Source organism: Radiomyces spectabilis, assembly GCF_025331425.1.
Source record: "Radiomyces spectabilis strain NRRL 2753 chromosome Unknown BYT42scaffold_4, whole genome shotgun sequence".
In the NCBI taxonomy this organism is placed as follows: domain Eukaryota; kingdom Fungi; phylum Mucoromycota; class Mucoromycetes; order Mucorales; family Radiomycetaceae; genus Radiomyces; species Radiomyces spectabilis.
The window spans coordinates 2365286-2383718 of NW_026251929.1; the positions used below are offsets into that span (position 1 = coordinate 2365286).

The 18433-nt window shown below is 43.9% G+C and overlaps 5 protein-coding genes across 5 annotated transcripts; 3 read left to right on the forward strand and 2 right to left on the reverse strand.

The window, feature by feature from the left end:
• Nucleotides 1-116: 116 nt before the first annotated feature.
• Nucleotides 117-284, reverse strand: BYT42DRAFT_477297 (uncharacterized protein; the record flags this gene model as incomplete). Its single annotated transcript, XM_051563639.1, has 1 exon — nt 117-284. A coding segment is annotated over one exon (168 nt), but the record flags the coding sequence as incomplete, so codon positions are not given.
• A 2616-nt stretch (nt 285-2900) lies between these two features.
• Nucleotides 2901-4104, forward strand: BYT42DRAFT_493774 (heme peroxidase; the record flags this gene model as incomplete). Its single annotated transcript, XM_051564247.1, has 5 exons — nt 2901-3070; nt 3132-3238; nt 3310-3452; nt 3523-3651; nt 3709-4104. 5 exons carry the CDS (start codon nt 2901-2903, stop codon nt 4102-4104), a joined length of 945 nt encoding a protein of 314 aa, XP_051425746.1.
• Nucleotides 4105-4577: 473 nt separating this feature from the next.
• Nucleotides 4578-7885, forward strand: BYT42DRAFT_564535 (uncharacterized protein). The gene is made up of 10 exons (XM_051567750.1): nt 4578-4765; nt 4823-4954; nt 5020-5226; nt 5310-5719; nt 5785-6169; nt 6276-6380; nt 6568-6629; nt 6999-7045; nt 7104-7276; nt 7331-7885. The coding sequence occupies exons 1-10, from the start codon at nt 4594-4596 to the stop codon at nt 7759-7761; spliced, it is 2124 nt and encodes a 707-aa protein (XP_051425747.1). The 5' UTR covers nt 4578-4593; the 3' UTR covers nt 7762-7885.
• Nucleotides 7886-13102: 5217 nt separating this feature from the next.
• On the reverse strand, nt 13103-14297 carry BYT42DRAFT_564551 (uncharacterized protein). The gene is made up of 2 exons (XM_051567751.1): nt 13860-14297; nt 13103-13799 (listed from the first exon to the last, which is right to left on the reverse strand). The coding sequence occupies exons 1-2, from the start codon at nt 14056-14058 to the stop codon at nt 13147-13149; spliced, it is 852 nt and encodes a 283-aa protein (XP_051425748.1). The 5' UTR covers nt 14059-14297; the 3' UTR covers nt 13103-13146.
• A 789-nt stretch (nt 14298-15086) lies between these two features.
• Nucleotides 15087-15860, forward strand: BYT42DRAFT_492900 (uncharacterized protein; the record flags this gene model as incomplete). The annotated part of the gene is made up of 2 exons (XM_051564178.1): nt 15087-15399; nt 15490-15860. 2 exons carry the CDS (start codon nt 15087-15089, stop codon nt 15858-15860), a joined length of 684 nt encoding a protein of 227 aa, XP_051425749.1.
• Nucleotides 15861-18433: the final 2573 nt, after the last annotated feature.

An 18433-nucleotide genomic window follows, 5' to 3' on the forward strand; every position in this document is an offset into this window, starting at 1 on the left:
TGCTGAAAATCGTTCAGGATCGCTGAATAAGCACAAGCATAAGGGTAAGCGTATGGACCAGCATGGCAACAGTGAAGAGCGCGCTTGAGCCAAAGTTCATACTTAGATATGTGTTGAACCTTAGCCTCACCAAAGCAAAACGAAGATCCAAAAGACAGTTGGTTGATTTTGCTGATCACGGCATCAGGTCGTTGCCTGCGAGTTTCAGGCGTTGTAGTGTCTGACCAGCGCAGGTGAACATTATTGAGCGGATTGGCAATAAGGCGTGACAGGATCGGATCGAAAAAGGTGCACACCCTCACCAAGGCTGCCCTCGTTTTCGAGGCTGTTCGTTGGAAGCTTACCAATCCGATCCAAGCATGAAATTATAGATCAATGATGGGAAAAGACGACCTTTTTTTTGAGCCTACTCTTTGATGATGCCTTTCACGATCGCTTTTCTAGACTGCGGAAGATCGTTAGCTACCTGCTGCAGATCAAGCTCAGCTAAATCGATGGGTTTTGTATTGTCTGTCCAGGTCTATGAGCTTTATTTCTTTCACCATTTTGTTCACGGCGCGCGATAGTTTCACAAATACATTGTTCCCCAATCCAGATCGCTGTCAAGTATTTCGGACAGGAGGGTCCCAGTGATTTCGTTGAGATTCTTCTGACCAAAGTCGTCGATGAACCGGGTCGTTGTGTTGGTTTGGGCAGAAAAGAAGTATTCCGCTCAGAGCAAGGATATCGTGCAGAGATCGCCCGATATTGAGAGCCTTTTCTTCACTGTGTTGTTTCGCTGACAGCTTGAAGCGTGTGGACACTTTTGCGAAAGCAATACCGGCGACCACTCACGGTTCTTATGCCTGGCAGTAAGAAGAGGCTTCTTCGTATTAATGCGGGATTCGAAGCCTAACCCCTGCATCACATTACGGACTGAAGAGTAGCGACAATCTATACCGAGACCAAGGCAGTACTTGTGCACCTCAACAGCAGTCTTGAGTTCCCCTGTGGGCACTTTTCTACGGACAGAGGCAGCAGTAAAGCGTTGCTGTGGTGGGATAGCTCAGAATCATTGCTTTACTATGGTGGAGACCTCGTGTTATCGTCATCATCAGCCGCATTGTTGGGACGTTGTTAGCCAGTGATAGAATCACTGTCTGTGCGCAGCACGTTCTCAGCGTAATTCAGGCATGTTCTGTGGGTCGCTAGCTGTGCAAGTTCTCTTTGCTTTTGCTCCAGAAATTTGACCAGTCCGCCGTCTGTTTTCATGATTCCAGATCGATAATGTCGCGTTGAGCTGTCGGGCAGGAACTTCTTGACAATATGACAGATAACCTCGAATAGCTTTCGCTTTTTTCAGAAGCCGCGATGTTCGACGGCGCTTCAAGTTAAACATTCCTCGTTATCGATGCACCATTGCGCCGCAAACGCCAGCTCTTGCCGCATACGGACGGACGTTCAACTTCGTACTGCGTGACCGTGTAATATGATTCGTATGCAAAGAGTTTAGACCCCGCAAGGGTAATGCCGGCAATAAACCCTTGAGAATGAAGAAGCTTTAGATCAACCACTTGTCAAGGGCTAATCAAGATAGAAAATTGGCTGTAAATGATTGTCAACATAGAACGCCCAAATTTGGACAAGTGATATGCTAAGGTCAGAATTGTGAACACAGCCATGTCAGATATGAGCACAGATAGCACAGTCTCTACACAGTAACCTGCAGAAGTCGAAACCAAGATCAATACGGTTTCGAAGCTGCACTCCACAGCCACAACCATAGAGAGTGCTAAAAGCTAGGATATCAACAATATTACCCAGAAAGATATTGAAAATAAGCATTTTCGCTTTTTGAGACGGAAAAAGCACGAAGATGCATAAGTATGTTGAGATGTAGGTCAAAAATTATAGGTCAAGTATACCGCGAAACACTGGCGATCAGACGGATATGGATTTCGTCTCTCACGAAGAGTCGATTCTTTAGACTCAACAAATGTCCGAAAGCTTGATCATCGAGGCTATGCATAAGTCCAACGTCCACAAGTTGACGTCCGGAACATCGCTGGCACTAGTCACCATTCGAAATGTGAATTCGCCTTGGCTGACAAACCAGATATCTTGTTGCCAAGTATGGACAAGCTCTTGGGGTTAATATATAGGATATTTAGGAACACACCAAGCGCCCGTCTTTGCTGTTATTTGGATGAGCGTTGGCCACTGATTGAAGCAGTTTCAGTGCGCAACATGTTCTCGACGTAATGCAGGTCGATTTTATTGTGTCTTTTTAGGTTAGCAAGTTCTCTTTGTTTTTGCAACCAGAATTCTGACGATCCTGTTATTTGCTTCAGGGTTCCAGATTCCTATCAGTCGGGTCGAGCTATCAGAACAGGAACCTCTTGATAATATTACGTGTTCTCACCATTGAGCGAATTTTACTTTCTGAAAGAGGTTATGATCTGGCCAATGGCAGGCTTCTGACTAATTCGGATCCGTCACACAAACGGATGAGTATTGCGGACAGTTGGTGTTAGTCAGCAAACAATCGTTCTTATTGGACGATATCTGTTGCGGGGAAAGAAGCGGAAACCAAAAATTGAGTATATTTTACCTCTCATGGAATTTTCAATCGTACTTCTTTGAACTTTTTACACTTTACATTCGCTTTACCTCCCCACTCTCCCACTTCTATTTTGGCCAATGAATCCGTTACGATCATCTGTTCTTAGAGTTGCGCCACGATTTGTACAACGTGCACCTATCATGCGTAGTTCCTATATCGGCGCTCGCTTAGGTGCACAGCCTGTGCGTGGTTACGCTACCGCTCCTGGTGGTAAAAAAGGCGGAAGCAGTGGTCTACTTTTGCTCAGTGAGTAATTACAAACAATAAAACGAGATCCTCGGGCCACTTATCAGCGGATATGTTAGCGCTTGCCACTTTGGGTGGCGTCGGTGGTTATTACTATCATAATGCCAATCATACTGTGAAGATCGTTCAGCCTACCGATACCAAACTCGCTGAGAAGCGCAAAGAAATTGATTATAATCAAGTGTACAAAGACATTGCTGAAATTCTTGACGAAAACTCTGAGTATGATTTCTCTTGAAAGCAGTTCGTGAGAGTCAAAACTAACAAAATCTCTGTCTGTTAGCTACGATGACGGTTCATACGGACCAGTTCTTGTTCGCTTAGCCTGGCACGCTTCAGGAACTTATGATGATGAGACCAAGACAGGCGGCAGCAACGGTGCTACTATGCGTACGTACTTCATCGATGTCAAAATACGCAAAAAGTAGTCCCTGATAAAGCTGACTGATATGTTTTTTTAGGATTTGAGCCTGAATCGCTCCATGCCGCCAACAATGGATTGGCTATTGCTCGTAACCTTTTGGAAAAGATCCACGCAAAGTATCCCGAAATCAGCTACGGTGACCTTTGGACTTTGGCTGGTATTTGTGCTATCCAGGAATTGGTAAGACCTCATATATGGAGCTTGTGTAACTTTTGAGCAGATGACTGATTGATGTTACTGGGTATTGTAGGGCGGTCCCACGATCCCATGGAGACCAGGTCGTCAAGATGCTTTGGACAAGGAGAAGTGCACGCCCGATGGTAGATTGCCTGATGCCACAAAGAAACAAGATCATGTCCGCGACGTGTTTTATAGAATGGTGAGAGGCAGTACACGTACAGATCTTTGATGCCATATATCTTACACATATTTGTAGGGTTTCGATGATCAAGAGATCGTAGCTTTGCTTGGAGCTCATGTTCTCGGTCGCTGTCATCCTGAACGCAGCGGTTTTGAAGGACCATGGCAGGAAGCACCCACCATGTTCTCCAACGAGTATTTCAAGGCCCTCACTGAGCGTGAATGGATTAAGAAAGATCTTCCTCACGGTGGCTGGCAATGGGTTGATAAGAACAATCCCGACGTGATGATGTTGCCTGCCGAAATTTACATGTACAACGACAAGGACTTTAAAAAGTACTTTGATTTATACGCAAAGGATCAGGACAAATTCTATTCCGATTTTGCTCGCGCTTTCTTGAAACTCATCGAGCTTGGTGTTCCCTTCAAGGGAGATGAGAAAGTGTACAGATTTGAAACCATCAATGCCTAAAAATGAATAAACCTGGAACCATCTCATAAAATACATACACGTGCTTGTGCCATATCGTGAATTGTTGTACGTGGTAACGAAATGATTCATAGTTCTCACGTATATTACGTGTGAAGTGATATGTTGTATCGTTATGCTATGCTCCTAAACGACAGTCTTCGATCAATTTGTCTTCCTAATAATGGTGATCTTACTGTGGGCATAATTTTATTTAATAAGACGAGGGTACCATACTACTTGAGGCATTACTATGAAATGATACTAAAATACATAGTAAAGGTTATAGTCTTTCGGTTTGCTGTTCAAGAAATCAGACAACTACCGATTCAAAAGACTAGTGTTGTTCAGTGGTCTGACTTTGACAAATTTCCATGGTTCGCCAAACATAATGGCCGTCACTTTCAGCAGGTGCACTCGAATTTTCCTTCTTGGCCGAAATTTTTTCTTTTTTTTTTTTTTTTTCTTGGACATCCCTTGTGATCTTTTATTATGGAAGACGAAAACAACTATAATGCTGTGCCCCCTCCGGCATCGCTCACATCTAACAATGCGCCCGTTAACTTCAACGATGCTTTATCCAAAGCAAGAGCCATTGCTGAAAAGTTGAAGCAGCAATCCGCCGCCGCTGCCCCATCCGATTCAGCTTACCTGTCTTCCTCCGGTTTGCGTTCTCCCCACTTGTCTATTAATGCCTTACTAACCTAAATCTGGACTGTAGCTGGATCAAAGCGAGGTTATCGTGAAGATTCTGAGGAGCGCGATGACTATCGATCTCAAAGCTCTCGAGGCTACGAAGAACGTGATTATAAGCGAAGTGCTTATGAAAGCAGCGGTTCCTCGAGACCTACATGTACGTTGTTTTAATGGCATTTTACTTACCTGTTTCCCTAATTTATGTCGTCTTGTCTATTGCAGACAGTACAGGTAGCGATGCTCGTCGCTATGGTCTTGGTTCCGAGGAGCGAAGCAATATGTCATCATATGGTTCATCGTCCACTGGTCCGCAAGTACAAGAAGAAATAACGGTACCAAATCATATGGTTGGATTGATCATCGGCCGAGGTGGCGATAATCTCAAGAAGATTGAACGCATGTCTGGTGCAAAAGTGCAATTTTTGTCAGGTAAATACTCTTTCCTATTCATCTAGGTGCTTTTTATTCGTTGCGAAAGTCCATATTCTGACACCCATCTGAAATTCAACAAGATACCGGCGATTCTGAAAGACGTGTTAACCTTGTCGGTGACAGAGACGAGCTGAAGATCGCCCGTGACATGATTCAACAAGTTGTGGATGATACAATGGCGGGTGAAACAGGTCGTCGTGGTGGACCTGGGGAGACATTCGGCGGATCTGGTCCTACTGTATCGGCGGCAATGAGCGGCAACAGTCTCATGATTCACATTCCTGCCAACAAAGTGGGACTAGTGATCGGTCGTGGCGGAGAAACCATCCGTGATTTGGAAGAACGAAGTGGTGCGAAGATCATGATTTCTCCGGAAGGGTCAGCTCCAAGCTCTGGCGAAAGATCAGTTAATATAATTGGTTCGCAAGATGCCATTCAACGCGCAAAGACTCTTATTGAGGATATTACCAAGGATGATGGCTATGGTGTGGTATGTTTGTTTGTACTTCCTTGATGTAGAACATGGTTTCCACTAAAACCTTCTGAACTGAATAGCAAGTGACTCACAGCCGTGACTGGGCTGCTTATCGCGAACAGCATTACAATAGCAACGCAGACAACAGCAAAGCGGCTCATGGCGAAGGCCGAAAAATAGCGGCACCTGAGAGCAGTGGTGCAAGCGGTGCAAGCGCTGCGAGTAGTGCGAGCGGATATTCTGCGCCACCTTTTGCGACTGGCGCTAATGCGTCGTCATACGATCGTAGTGGTCCACCCTCTGGTGCCCACTCGGCTTCATACGATCGCAGTGGTCCACCCTCTGGCGCTTACGATCGACCATATGGAGGTGGTGGCGGTGGTGGTTACCGCGGACGATACAATAACGATGACATGGAAACCATTCAGGTGCCACGCGAAGCCGTAGGTTTCATTATCGGCAAAGGTAAGCTATAGCGTGGCCATGTTAGGAATTTGCTCAGCTTCACTTTAGCCAATTTGCTGAATGTATCGACCTCTTTTTATACACGTTACTTATGATTGTTGGATAGGTGGTGAAACGGTTCGTGGATTGCAAGATCAGTCCGGCGCCAGAATCAAAGTCAATCAGAATAGCTCCGATCATAATTCGAGCGAAAGAACGATTAGTATATTCGGTAAGTGTTATATACTTTGACCAGAACGCGGTGCAGTTTAGATCTTGGGCACATATAGCAAATACGGACCACGGGGTGGTCCGAGTCTGCTGGTGTTGAAATATGGCAGCATGCTTCTATTTGATAGCTTCTGGTGCCATGGGCTGTGCGGTTTATGGCTACAACTCGACCATTTTTTTTTGTGCAGGTTCACCGGATCGTATTGCGTTGGCGAAGCAGCTCATTCTGGAAAAAGTCGAGGCAGGAAGTGTACATGATCGTTTTCCCTTTTTCATTTTCTTTCTATTGTTCTTTGATGGTGGCTGTGTTCGTGTTGCGTTTATGTGTGTATGTTTGTGTGTCCGGAATATTGCAGCAACGATCAAATTCGTTCTTTGATTACGGTTTGCGGGCATGAGCCATCTTATTGCCACATGTTTTGGCCCAGATGAGCGCAACCCTCGTTGTTTGTTTTGTTGTGTTGTTTTTCTTTTTGCGCGCATTTTGTATCTTCGAAATGCAAGGTTTCTTGTTGGTAGGGCATTGGCATGGTGATACTAACAAACATCTGTCTCTATTTTTGTGCGCAATGATTGTTCGTGTTGCTCGTTGTTTCTTTTTGGACATCATTTTTTTCAGGCTAATCGTGGATCCGGACGTTATGGCGGGGAAGGCTATGGCAGAGGGTAAGTAAGACTTTAAGTGAAGAGAAAATTTGCAATGTCTAATTCACATCTATGTCAGTGGCTATGGCTCCCGTGGTGGAGGTTATGGTGGCGGCCGATACAGCCATGGATCATCTTATCATCAGGATAATGCGGATCCCGCAGCTTATGATTATTCACAGTATCAACAATATTACGCTCAATATGGCTACGACCAATACGCTCAGGCGGATCCGAATGCCGCTGCACAAGGTACGATAATCAGAGATTCGTAGACTTCTGATGCACTGACGGTTGAAAATTTAGGCTATGAAGGCTATCAGTATGCCGGCTATCCATATGCTTATGGCGGCTATCCTTCAGCTGCCCCGAGTGCAGAGAATGCTGAAGCCAATGCTGGCGATGCGAGTGGCGCGGTTGCTTCTGCCGATAAGGAGACCTCTTCGAGCGAAGCCGCCCCTGCAGAAGGTGCTCCCAAGGATGATCAAAACGCCGCTTACTATGCGCAATATTACGGTAACCAAGGTGACCAGCAATGGACTCAGGAAGCTTATAATCAATGGTACCAACAATACTATGGCGGGCAATATGGTAACTACGATCAACAGCAACAAGCTGCATCAGAAGATAAGGAAAATGCTGCAGAAGTGCCTCCATCTAGCGAACCTACAACATCGGCTTCAAATGAAGCATCGGCGGAGGCGCCTTCCGCTCCACAAAATGAGGCACAGGAGTAGATCTTTTTATTCATTGCAGTGCTACTGTTTATTCCAGAAGTGACTGTAGGAATTCGAATATTATGATATATAAAAAAAATCATGTCGAAATAAAAAAGACGTAGACAAACATGGCATGACGAAGAGTTGAATTTCATTTGAAAAAAGAAAAAAAATGGATGTTAGCTTTCATTTCTACTTTCTGCAATGGGCAATGAAGTTTATCTTTTAAGGCAACTTCTGAAATTCATTCGGACATGATGTCAATACGGGTGTTACTGAGGTCATACAAATGAAAGAAGAGCAAAAAAAAAAACCTACGGTGACTTTTGAACAGGAGTATACAGTGGTGAGGACACAGCTCATGATTTGCGCCGCCGCTAAACAGTGCTTCCAACTCATTCTGAGCTCGGAAATAACCCCCCCCCCCGAGAGCATAGTACCTCATTGAACTGAAGTGCGATTTTTATATAATGGTAACGCGGAGAACTGCGCGCTGGCCTGATGACAGAAGTCCATACATTAAGGTAAAGTTTCCTGGCGATCAGCGTTTCAAACGGTAAACCCGCAACATCATAAAAATGTAAGGTAATTTTTTGGTGGAACCTGAACGCTTTGTAGCTTTGTTAGTGACGAATCGTCGCAAATTGCAGTAGATAAACATTCGATCAGATACAGGATATATGAGAGGGACGCCCTTTTTTTTTGACATGGCGCTGTTAATCAAGACACGTTTTATTGGACCAAGCAAGATCCTTACAGTTGCAATGCTGCTCCATGCAGTTACCCGATATGCCTGTCCCCAAGTCTTTCTCAATCGATGTCTTATCGTCTTTCATTTATCCACCGTTGCCTCATGTTGTGCCTTGCTTTTTATCTATTTATTTATTTATTCTTCTTGTTATCCCATTTCGTACATACCTGTTGTTAAGGTTATTTTGACGGTTCTGAACAAGGCACATCCGAACTTGCTCTAATTTGTTGCATGAGCACCGTATATACTAAGGGCGACATATATCAGGTCGCTGTGCGTATCGTTCGTTGGAAACGGAAGGGTAAAAAAATAGAGAAACGTTGCATCTGAATGAAAAATCGAATCAGGGAAAAAAAAAAGGAAAAGCAAGTGCGGTAGTTCTAAGTATAGAAAAGCAGATGAAAAGTGTTGATCGACCGTGTTTATTTGGATTGGAAACTAAGGGTAAAAATCAATAATCGCCAGGTGAATGGAAGAAATCAAAAAGTGCCGGAGTGAAAATCAGAGCGTGAGGGAGCGACTTCAAGATCTGAATAGCCAACATCAAAAGCTGAAGTAGCAAAAATCAAGGCATGATGGTGCGATGTTCAGGACTTAGAAATAAGGGCATCTGTGCATAAGGCAGGTACACAAGCTTGGCAATCGATTGCCACAACGCCTTAATAACGCTTCAAGTTTTTTCCATCCCCTCTCAAATCAAATAACCATTAAAATACACATCCATCAACACTGCTACTGGTAATCGGTAATCCCAAATAATATAACCATGAGTAAGTCCATTATCATTCCTCTTTCGTATTTGATTCTGCAGATACCATCGTCGAATGTATCCTTCATAACGAATACTCCAGGGGCAACGGAAATCAGATGTAGGCAGGCATATGTTCCGATTTTAAATGAAAGCTGTATAATATTACACGTCATTTCCGAACTTCCACTATCGTTTTTGTCCTTACACACTGCAATACCGGTTTGCATTATACAATCGCCAACTGGATACCTGCGATCCTCTGAAACATGATTTAAATAAACACTTTCATTGGACGACTATCACTTCCCAACGTAAGAATGGGTTTCCTCAAGTCGATCCTCAATGTAATAGCCGCAAGTGAATGGTGGTAGCCTGACTTTCGACAAGAGTTGTCACTTCGTATGTTGACGAACAGATGATCACGCTGAAGAATGTATACAACGCACATTCTTCGCAAAAAGCACTGCAGAGCATACTTCGGCTCGTTGCAAGCTTACTCCAAGGTGCAATTCATTTCTTTGGCTTCAAAGAATTAGTTTGACTGTATGCGTGTCCCATGTGTGATGCTGTGTGAAATGGTGGAGAGGATGGTGATGAGGGAGTGTGGCAGATGACTCATGGTTGGGTGGCGACAGAGAAAAAAGAAGGTCGGAGTTGCAATCAAGGGTAGCAAAGTGTGGGAAAGAGGGAAAACGGCCAGTTCTGGGCGACAGAAAAGGCAAGAGCAGGGTGCTTCCTAAAGCGCGTGTTCGTGTAACAAGATGTCATTGTTTGCGCGGGGTTAGGATTACCATAAACAGTATTTCCGTGTAACGTTACACAAACACAGATATCCCCAATTGGGGGAAAAATTTGAATTTTGCAGTTGTTTGGAGGGCTGAGAAGGGCAGTTTGGGCAGTAAAAGGCAATGATTTAGGTTAAGCTCTTGTTGTTTTTTCTCACTTTTTCCCTCCCTTTTCCTTTTTCTCTTTTCTTTTTTTCCTTTTCTCTTCTTTTTCTTTCCGTTCACTTTCTCTTTTTAGTGACCGGTCGGCAAATTGCCTTTTATTGAAAAGTGGAACTGATGTGGTTCAAGAAGACTACAAATGGCAACAGCTGTTACCACTTTGAGAAAGTGACGCACAGTTCACGGTAACCAAGCACAACAGCCAGGTTTGGAGTGCAGTGACACATCGCCATAGCAACAGAGGCTCAAGGCGGCACTTGTGAAATCAGCAAAGAAGGAAAACGAATGAAAAAGTACCCTTTCTTTTCTGAGGATTTTTTTTTATTAAGATGGTCCAAAGCGACCCCTCATGTTGCGGTGAACGACTCACATGGAATACTATTCTGATTTATTTTTTTGGTTGGCCTGAACATCATTTCGGATTTGAGCATTCACGATATCATTTTGGGTACAAGTGGAATTTATCATTGAAAAATGTGACTTTATTCACGACGAAACTTGAAGCATGATTCTTTTCTACTTATTGTACCGCGCTTACCTTGTTATCATCAAAAAGCACTATCGACACTTACATTTATTGCCTGCAAAGCTGAGAGAATAAAAGCCGTGGACAGTCTGCCTTGCATTTTGTTCAAGGTGAGTTATTGTAACGATCAATGCTGAGGTAGACAGATTTCAGGAGGTTTGCACAGCCGAATTTTCTTGCATTGTTGGTATCAGCACATTCTGCCATCATCCAATGGCATCGTGACGAAAGACTTCAACGTCCCAATAAGAACGTCTTTTCGTTGTCATACTTCTTGCGCGATCCTGAGTCTCGGCAATACTGAGTCTTGGCGATCCTTTCCGTTGTTGACGAGGCAAGCATAGGCCCAATAGGCATACACACTACATGTGCAAACGACACGATCCAAGTAAATGTCGGCAAGCATACAGCCACAGATGTTGCCTGATTTGGGTGATCTCATACAGTGTGTGTCGGAGAAAAGTTCGCGACCAGAGGGGAAGCCTTGTCAACCATACAAGTGAAGTCCTCAAGAAAGCCTGTCACCGATTTCCGGAGCAATCGCCAAGACCATATTGGTGTCAATGTTCGGTACAACGGATGAAGAGTCTGCTCTGCATTGCAAGCATCAAATTCAAGGGCGATGATCAAGCAACTATCTGCGGAGGGCCATGATAGACTTGGGGGTAGTTACAGCTTGCTTTGCGCCCACCAGTTGTAAATCACGGCGGTGCTTTGTGTGCCTTTCCAGTTTTCTGCAAAACAGGCTGACCGCAACTTGACTGCATTGGTCGTTGTTACAATTGCCATCAGGATCAGTTATCTTCATCGTGACAGGGTGACATGATGTTCCCGGACACATGCCAAAAGCCTGGCGAAGCAATATTTTAGTACCAGGATGAGCGGCCTTGATTGCAAAACAAACACTTACCATAAAGGGACGACTAAAAAAAAAAGAGAATTCATATCGATTGACGCCAGTCATCCGTAACTCATGCCACGTCCACCACGGATACTTGGGCTATTTTTCGGGCGGCTCTCTCTGTCGCTTTAATCGTTGTATGTTTCAAAGCGACGACCAAGTTTCTCTTGCGTGCCAGGTTGACCAGATGAGCAGATACCTATTTGGGGTACTATCCCAATTTTTGTCGTTTAGGCTTTGTGTAGTTACCTAGACTTCGCAATGTAGCCTTAGCCAGCCGTGTCGGCCAGTAGCTTAGCCAGTTGAGTCAGCCAGTAGAGTCAGCCAGTAGCTTAACCAGTCTACTCAGCCAGACAAGAAGCCGACGGGCAGTGGACAGTAACTGGCCAATATGCTTTACTTTTCATAGACCTCTTCGCTAGGCTTTTTGCACTGCTTTCGCTACTTTTTCGGTACTGTTCCGCTACAACGGGCTGCCATTTTCGCCATCATTCGCTCTCACATCGCTACTACCCGGCTGTCATTTCACTACCATTCGGCATCAACCGGCTTTCACTTGGCTACTAACTGGCCGCCATTTAGCTACCATTTCCCTCTCGTTTTTGCATAGTTATTTGTCTATTTGTTAACCGTAGATTTGACTGCCTCCCCAATCATAAAAGTCTTGCTGTTTTACACTGCTGACTCGCTTTGTTCGCAATAAGTATAGTGCCAGTGTCTAGTATCACGCTTTCTTTTTTTTGTACCAGAATGTGGCTTACCTTTGTAGATTGCCTAAAGTTCCCTTCTACAGTCACCGTCACAGTTAAAGCCAATCATTTTTTTGCTATTTGTAATGCCTAACCTAATGTATCTTCCCCATATCCATTGACCAAGGTGTGCAGTGAGACATGACCGGTCATGGTATCCTCCCCGTATCCATTGACCAAGGTGTGCGGTCTTTCATGACCGGTCCTGATATATTCTCACTACTAATTGACCCAGGTGTGCAGTGAGACATGACCGGTCATGGTATCTTCCCCGTATCCATTGACTATTGGTGTGCACTGATACATGACCGGTCATGGTACTCTCCCCGTATCCATTCACCAAGGTGTGCGGTCTTTCATGACCGGTCCTGATATTCTCACTACCAATTGACCAAGGTGTGCGGTCCTTCATGATCGGTCATGGTATTCTCCCCGTATCCATTGACTATTGGTGTGCACTGATACATGACCGGTCATGGTATTCTACCAGTTGACTATAGGTGTGTGATGCTACATGGCCGGTCATGGTGCTCTACCAATTGACTATACTGTAGGTGTTCGGTCATACATGACCGGTCATTGAGACTGTACGGCTGCAAGAATAGCTTTATTTGATATACAATGCGGATGCAAATAGTTTTAGCCTATGAAAAAAATGAGAAGCAGGAAGAAATAAAAAAAAAGAGATGGAATATATAACATACTTCATACGAAAAAAAAAAGCTAGGGCATAGGAAACATTGTAGGAGGGGCATACAAAAATTAAAAAAAAAGCACATTAATGGGTCGACGACCGCTTGCCGTTTGATGGCCCTTCGCCCGCATTATCTTTGTACGAAACTTCTCCGTCTAGAAGTCGTTTCCCCGAGAATGACTCACTTCCTTCACTCATCGTGGATGATGAAAAGCGGACATGCTCCCGAAGAATTCGGGATCCCCAATTGTGGCCATTTTCACCGCTGTCATCGTCATTGTCACTGTCGGCTTGCCTGGAGCCCCGAGACAATTCGCTCGAGGTCTCCTCCAAATTAAACAACGCAAAACCTTCGATACCCTCCATCGCTTGGGGCTTGAGATCAGTTCTAGGCTGCAATGGTGACGATTGACGAAGGACCAAATGCGCCAGTTCCCGATTGTGGAATACAATCTCCTCAAGCCGCGACGGAATCATCTGGGCTTTTGCCCCCCCACTGTATGTCACCTTCTCCTTCGGGAGAGTCTGGAGATGCTGGAGGATGCGCAGTTCCATCTCGGCCGTATGCGGGGCTTCCCGGGAGAAGAAAAGAGCTTCGGCACTGTTGGTGCTCACTGGTAATGATATGGTGCCTTCCGTTGACATCGGGAACCCTTCGCGGATAAAATCGATGATCATGGTAATATGGATCTTTGCCCGATCATTCTCATTCACATAGGCACCAAGGGTAGCCTCGCCTATTATGTGACAAAATCAGATCACAAGACAATCGCTTCATATATTTCGCAACTATTTACCTCTAACGATCCAAACTGTGTTCAGCTTTGCATAGTCCATAAACATCTTGATGATCTGTATATTGTTCGTGTATGCCGTGAGTGACGCATGGCCAACCGATCCACGAATCACCCCACTCAATCTGAGCTTATTGGAGGTGAGTCGATAGCTCGCCTCGCTGTAGAGCTTGACAGCACAGGTAATGACGACGTTTGACATGATGAAGAAGTTTCAAAGAGAATTGATACAGCAGAAAATTCGTAGAGGCATTCAATATCTATAAGAATTGATCTCTACTGGAAACTAAAAATAAGCTCATGCGTTCACTTCTCTTATTTTTCGTTTTCGTAACTTGGAAGCAAGTTTTAAAATTCATTGTTCAGTGCTTTGCCTTGGCATAAAGTCGATAATTTTGAGAAAAAATCATTCTCTTTTTTTAAAGTTAGGTTTGGTAAAAGGGTTATTACTGTATATAGAGTGTTTTCGCAACTTGTCCCTTGCTCTTGGCGCTTCCCTCTTGTCCCCTTGATCTTCATTTTTCTAGATGGTACACAGTCTTCTGTAGGGGCTCTTGATCAACCGCTTGCTATTCCTAGCCTTTCTCTATCAAAGGAAAGTATCCGGATGGGCGACTGTTATTGCAGGAGTGTTACAAGGAAGAATTGCTTTTGCATACTGTGGATATTTTACTACCACTTCTTGAAATAGTAAAGTCAGGGGGATTATGGAAAAAGTGTATCAAAGGAAGTCGTGGCAACCCAAATGTGGAATCATCTGCGATTGCAATTTTCAGAAATTTTTTGTAGGGGTTGGTTGTTTGCTTGAAAGTGAATGAATTCATTGTTTAGTGATTGTCAATAGACAGATATCTGAGAACGTAAATTCGTGTAGGAGGTGATACTTTTATTTAAATAGTGTGATCTCAAGGAAACAAAAGCCAAAAAATAAAGAGTAGCTAATAAGTGAAAAGGTCACCATCATTTTGAATACATTTGTCCTTTTTTTTTTTGCGAAGCTATGCAATCGATGGAACTTGATTTTTCAGAAGGCCCACATTTCCACTTTTCACATCATGATCGTGGTCATTTTGAGAAATTTACTCAATTTTGTAAAGCCATACCGAATTGCTACTGTACGATTTGCCTCAAGATACTTTACCGAAACGAATGCTACAGTACTTTCGGCCGCCATTACGAGATTTAAAGGATTTACCTTGTGTGGAATGGGGATTGTGGCCAATTTTACAAATGAATAACGATCAATGGGAAATTGCAGTTTGCAAAAAGCATTCCATAATCGATGCAGACAGTACTGACGATGCTATTTATGTATATCCTGGTCCAACTTTGGAAGCAGCAAAAGAGCTGAACTACCGTGAACTATCTGCATTATCACCGGTCAAACTGATGTGCCAAATAACGCGAAAAAAAGCAATTACCAGTGGTCGTATGGGCCATTACGAACTGTCTGGATCAATGTGGGCGGTACACAACTATGAGTTTGCAAAGATGGCATATGAAGGCACCTTGGGTGTATTTTTCCAAACTGGACGAGTGAGAGGTAAATGCTGCATATTTCTTTTTGCCTCATATGTATCCCAGAGGGACGATGGGTATTAATTATTTTTTTATTTTTTTTCGTGGTCATTAGACTTATGCGTGACTAAAATTCGAAGAGTGTGGAATATACTAGTGGGACTGAACCCTCTGCTGCGGAGATACGAGGAACCTGAAGTCGCTGTGAATCTCATAGAATATCACCTTCGCGTTAATAATGATAGGCTTGGCGCACCTACCGGTTGGTCAAACCGAATTGCATTGCCACCTCATGATGTTGCACCGGCTACTGGGGATACAGGTTTCGAGGCTGGAGACCTGCGAATTGGCCATGATAGTTCAGATGATATACGATTTAACCATCCCTCACTCATGGCGCTTTTGTTTCCACACCTGTACACAGTCGGACGCGGGCATTATTCAATGACTGTTCCTACTGACGAGAACACGAGAAGCACAAAATAACATGGAGGTGTTTCCCTGGCAACACAACATCAAGAAACTCTAAAGGGTTATGCCAATCGGTGTCTTTTGTTGGCGGACCGCCGATTTGCTCGCGATCCGTCATGGATGTTCTTCATACTGGATGCTGTTGAAAAGCACAACATCGCAGCATATCACAGAAGGGTGGTTAATACTCAAGGTCGCAGTGGTATCTGCCGAAGGGATGTTACATATGTCGATCCAGTCACAAACCAAGTACGCATTCGTGAAGACAATACCTCTAACGTTCCACACATCATTCGCTCGTCGTTTGCCTACAAGAGAAAAGCATACTTGGATCTCGCATGAATGTTTGAAGTGTTTGGAGAACCAGAGGTATATACTAGATAGCTTGCCATGACATTCCAGAGTATATGCTCATATTTAAAGTTATAGATTTTTATGACATTTACTTGCGATGAATGCTTGATCTCGACACCATCAAGAAAAACGATCCGATGCTGTTCTTTTATAAACCTTTTTTTTTTTGTTTACCTTCTCATTAATGACCATTTACTGTATTATGACACTGAGTGGCAACAATCGGCTTTTGCCGTAAACTGATAATGCTTAATGCTCCAGGTAAGCTTCATCATGATATTATACCAAGAAAACACCATGTGTTTCTCAATCAGTTATAGCGGTGACACATGCAATCATGACGGAGTACCACAACCGAGTACCATGTCGGCGTACCACAACCGGTTATCATGTCGGCGTATCACGACCGGGGATCATGACGTATTACCATAACGACGACATCGTCCGATCTCTAGGCAAATAAAAAAAAAAGTCCGCTTCTGTTTACTGTCGAACTTTGGCGGTGACACATGTAATCCTGACCGAATATCATGACCTCGTCATGCAATATCTGGCAAACCCAAAAGAAGAAAGAGAAAACAAAGAAATGCGCCTTTAATGTCCCCTATCCAACTTTAACAGTAAACAAATGCAGATCATGATGGTACTGACGGTCACTTTATCGACGGAAACCCGCAGACGAAGAAAAAAGAACTTGAAATTTTTGTCTAGTTAAATAATGATTGCCCAATACATGGATGGATGTACATGACCGGTCATGATACTCTATATATATATATCAATTGATCATGATGGTGCGGTGGTGACATGACCGGTCATGCCAACCTCTTGTTACCAATTGACTACAACTGTGCGGTGGTGACATGACCTCCGCGTCGTTCATTTCACACCAACCCAAAAGTATTACCACAGAAGATCGATGAGTTTGTATCCTCTGCCAACGCAGCATGTCATTCAAAGCGGCCCTTCTTCTTGCTTTGACGATAGGCTGAGATCCGTCATTCTTCAAATGATTGAACGAACATGCCTATGCCAGGTCGCAGTTAAAGCAATGATGTGTAATTCAAAACTCTCATAAAATCGGGTTCAAAATCTTTATTGTTTATCGCTTGTTGCCTATTTCCTCGAAATATACGCTCAGTTAGTACGATCCGTATAATTCACATAATCCCACAAACAGTTTTCATAAATCCATATGCGGAGATTGATATTACCGCTGTTACCGCTATTACCACTATTACTGATGTTACCGCTATTACCGCTATTACCGCTATTACCGATGTTACCGCTATTACCGCTGTTACCGCTGTTACCGATATTACCGATATTACCGATATTACCGATATTACCGTTCTATAAAAAGGCAATTGATTTTGTACACCAAGCGTGCTATTGCAACTAGGGTTCCTTAACGGGTCGGCGGGTCAGTGACCCGAACCGAACCGAACTGGTTTTTTTTACGGTTCGGGTTGACCTTTTCTGACCCGCCCACCAGTTCGGGTCAAGGCTTGACCCGACCCGTTGACATTACGGGTCAATGACTGAACCGACCCGTTGACATCACGGTTCAACCGCTGACCCGACCCGTTGACATCACGGGTCAACCGCTGACCCGACCCGGTAACCCGTTAGTGACCCGTAAATCTGATTTAGAATGGTGATGACATGGCACAGATTCCAAATGAGGACGCAATTAAAGAAGCAGAATCAGAATCAGAATTTATTACGAATGAAAAGAAAATCTATGGCAAAGACAAAAAAAGAAAAACAGAGGATAAAAAATAAAGAGAACGGAAGATATAAAAAGGAAGAAAAAAAGGAAATAAAAAGAGAACGTAAGAGAAAAAAAAAGAAAGAGAATGGAAGAGCGGAAAAAAAAAAGAAAAGAGAAGAAAAGTGAACGGAAGAGGAAAAAGGAGAACAAAGGCGAAAAAAAAAACCGAAGGGAATGGGAGGAGGAGCTTAAAGCCACGAGTTCAGAAGGATACTCTGCTTCAACGGCTCAGGTTGCAACCGATTGCGCACAGCAGGAATGAAATGCTTCGCACGAGAAAAAAACCGCTCGCATGGCGTCGATGTTGCTGGAATGGCAAAATACTTGCGTGCCATCTTCGCCAATTGAGGGTACTGGACTTGCCCCACAGTTCGCCAAAACAAAAGCTCACAGCTGTCTTCATCGTCATTGCTGGGTCCGGCCTCAATCAGCAAAGGTGCCTCCACATATGCTTGCAACG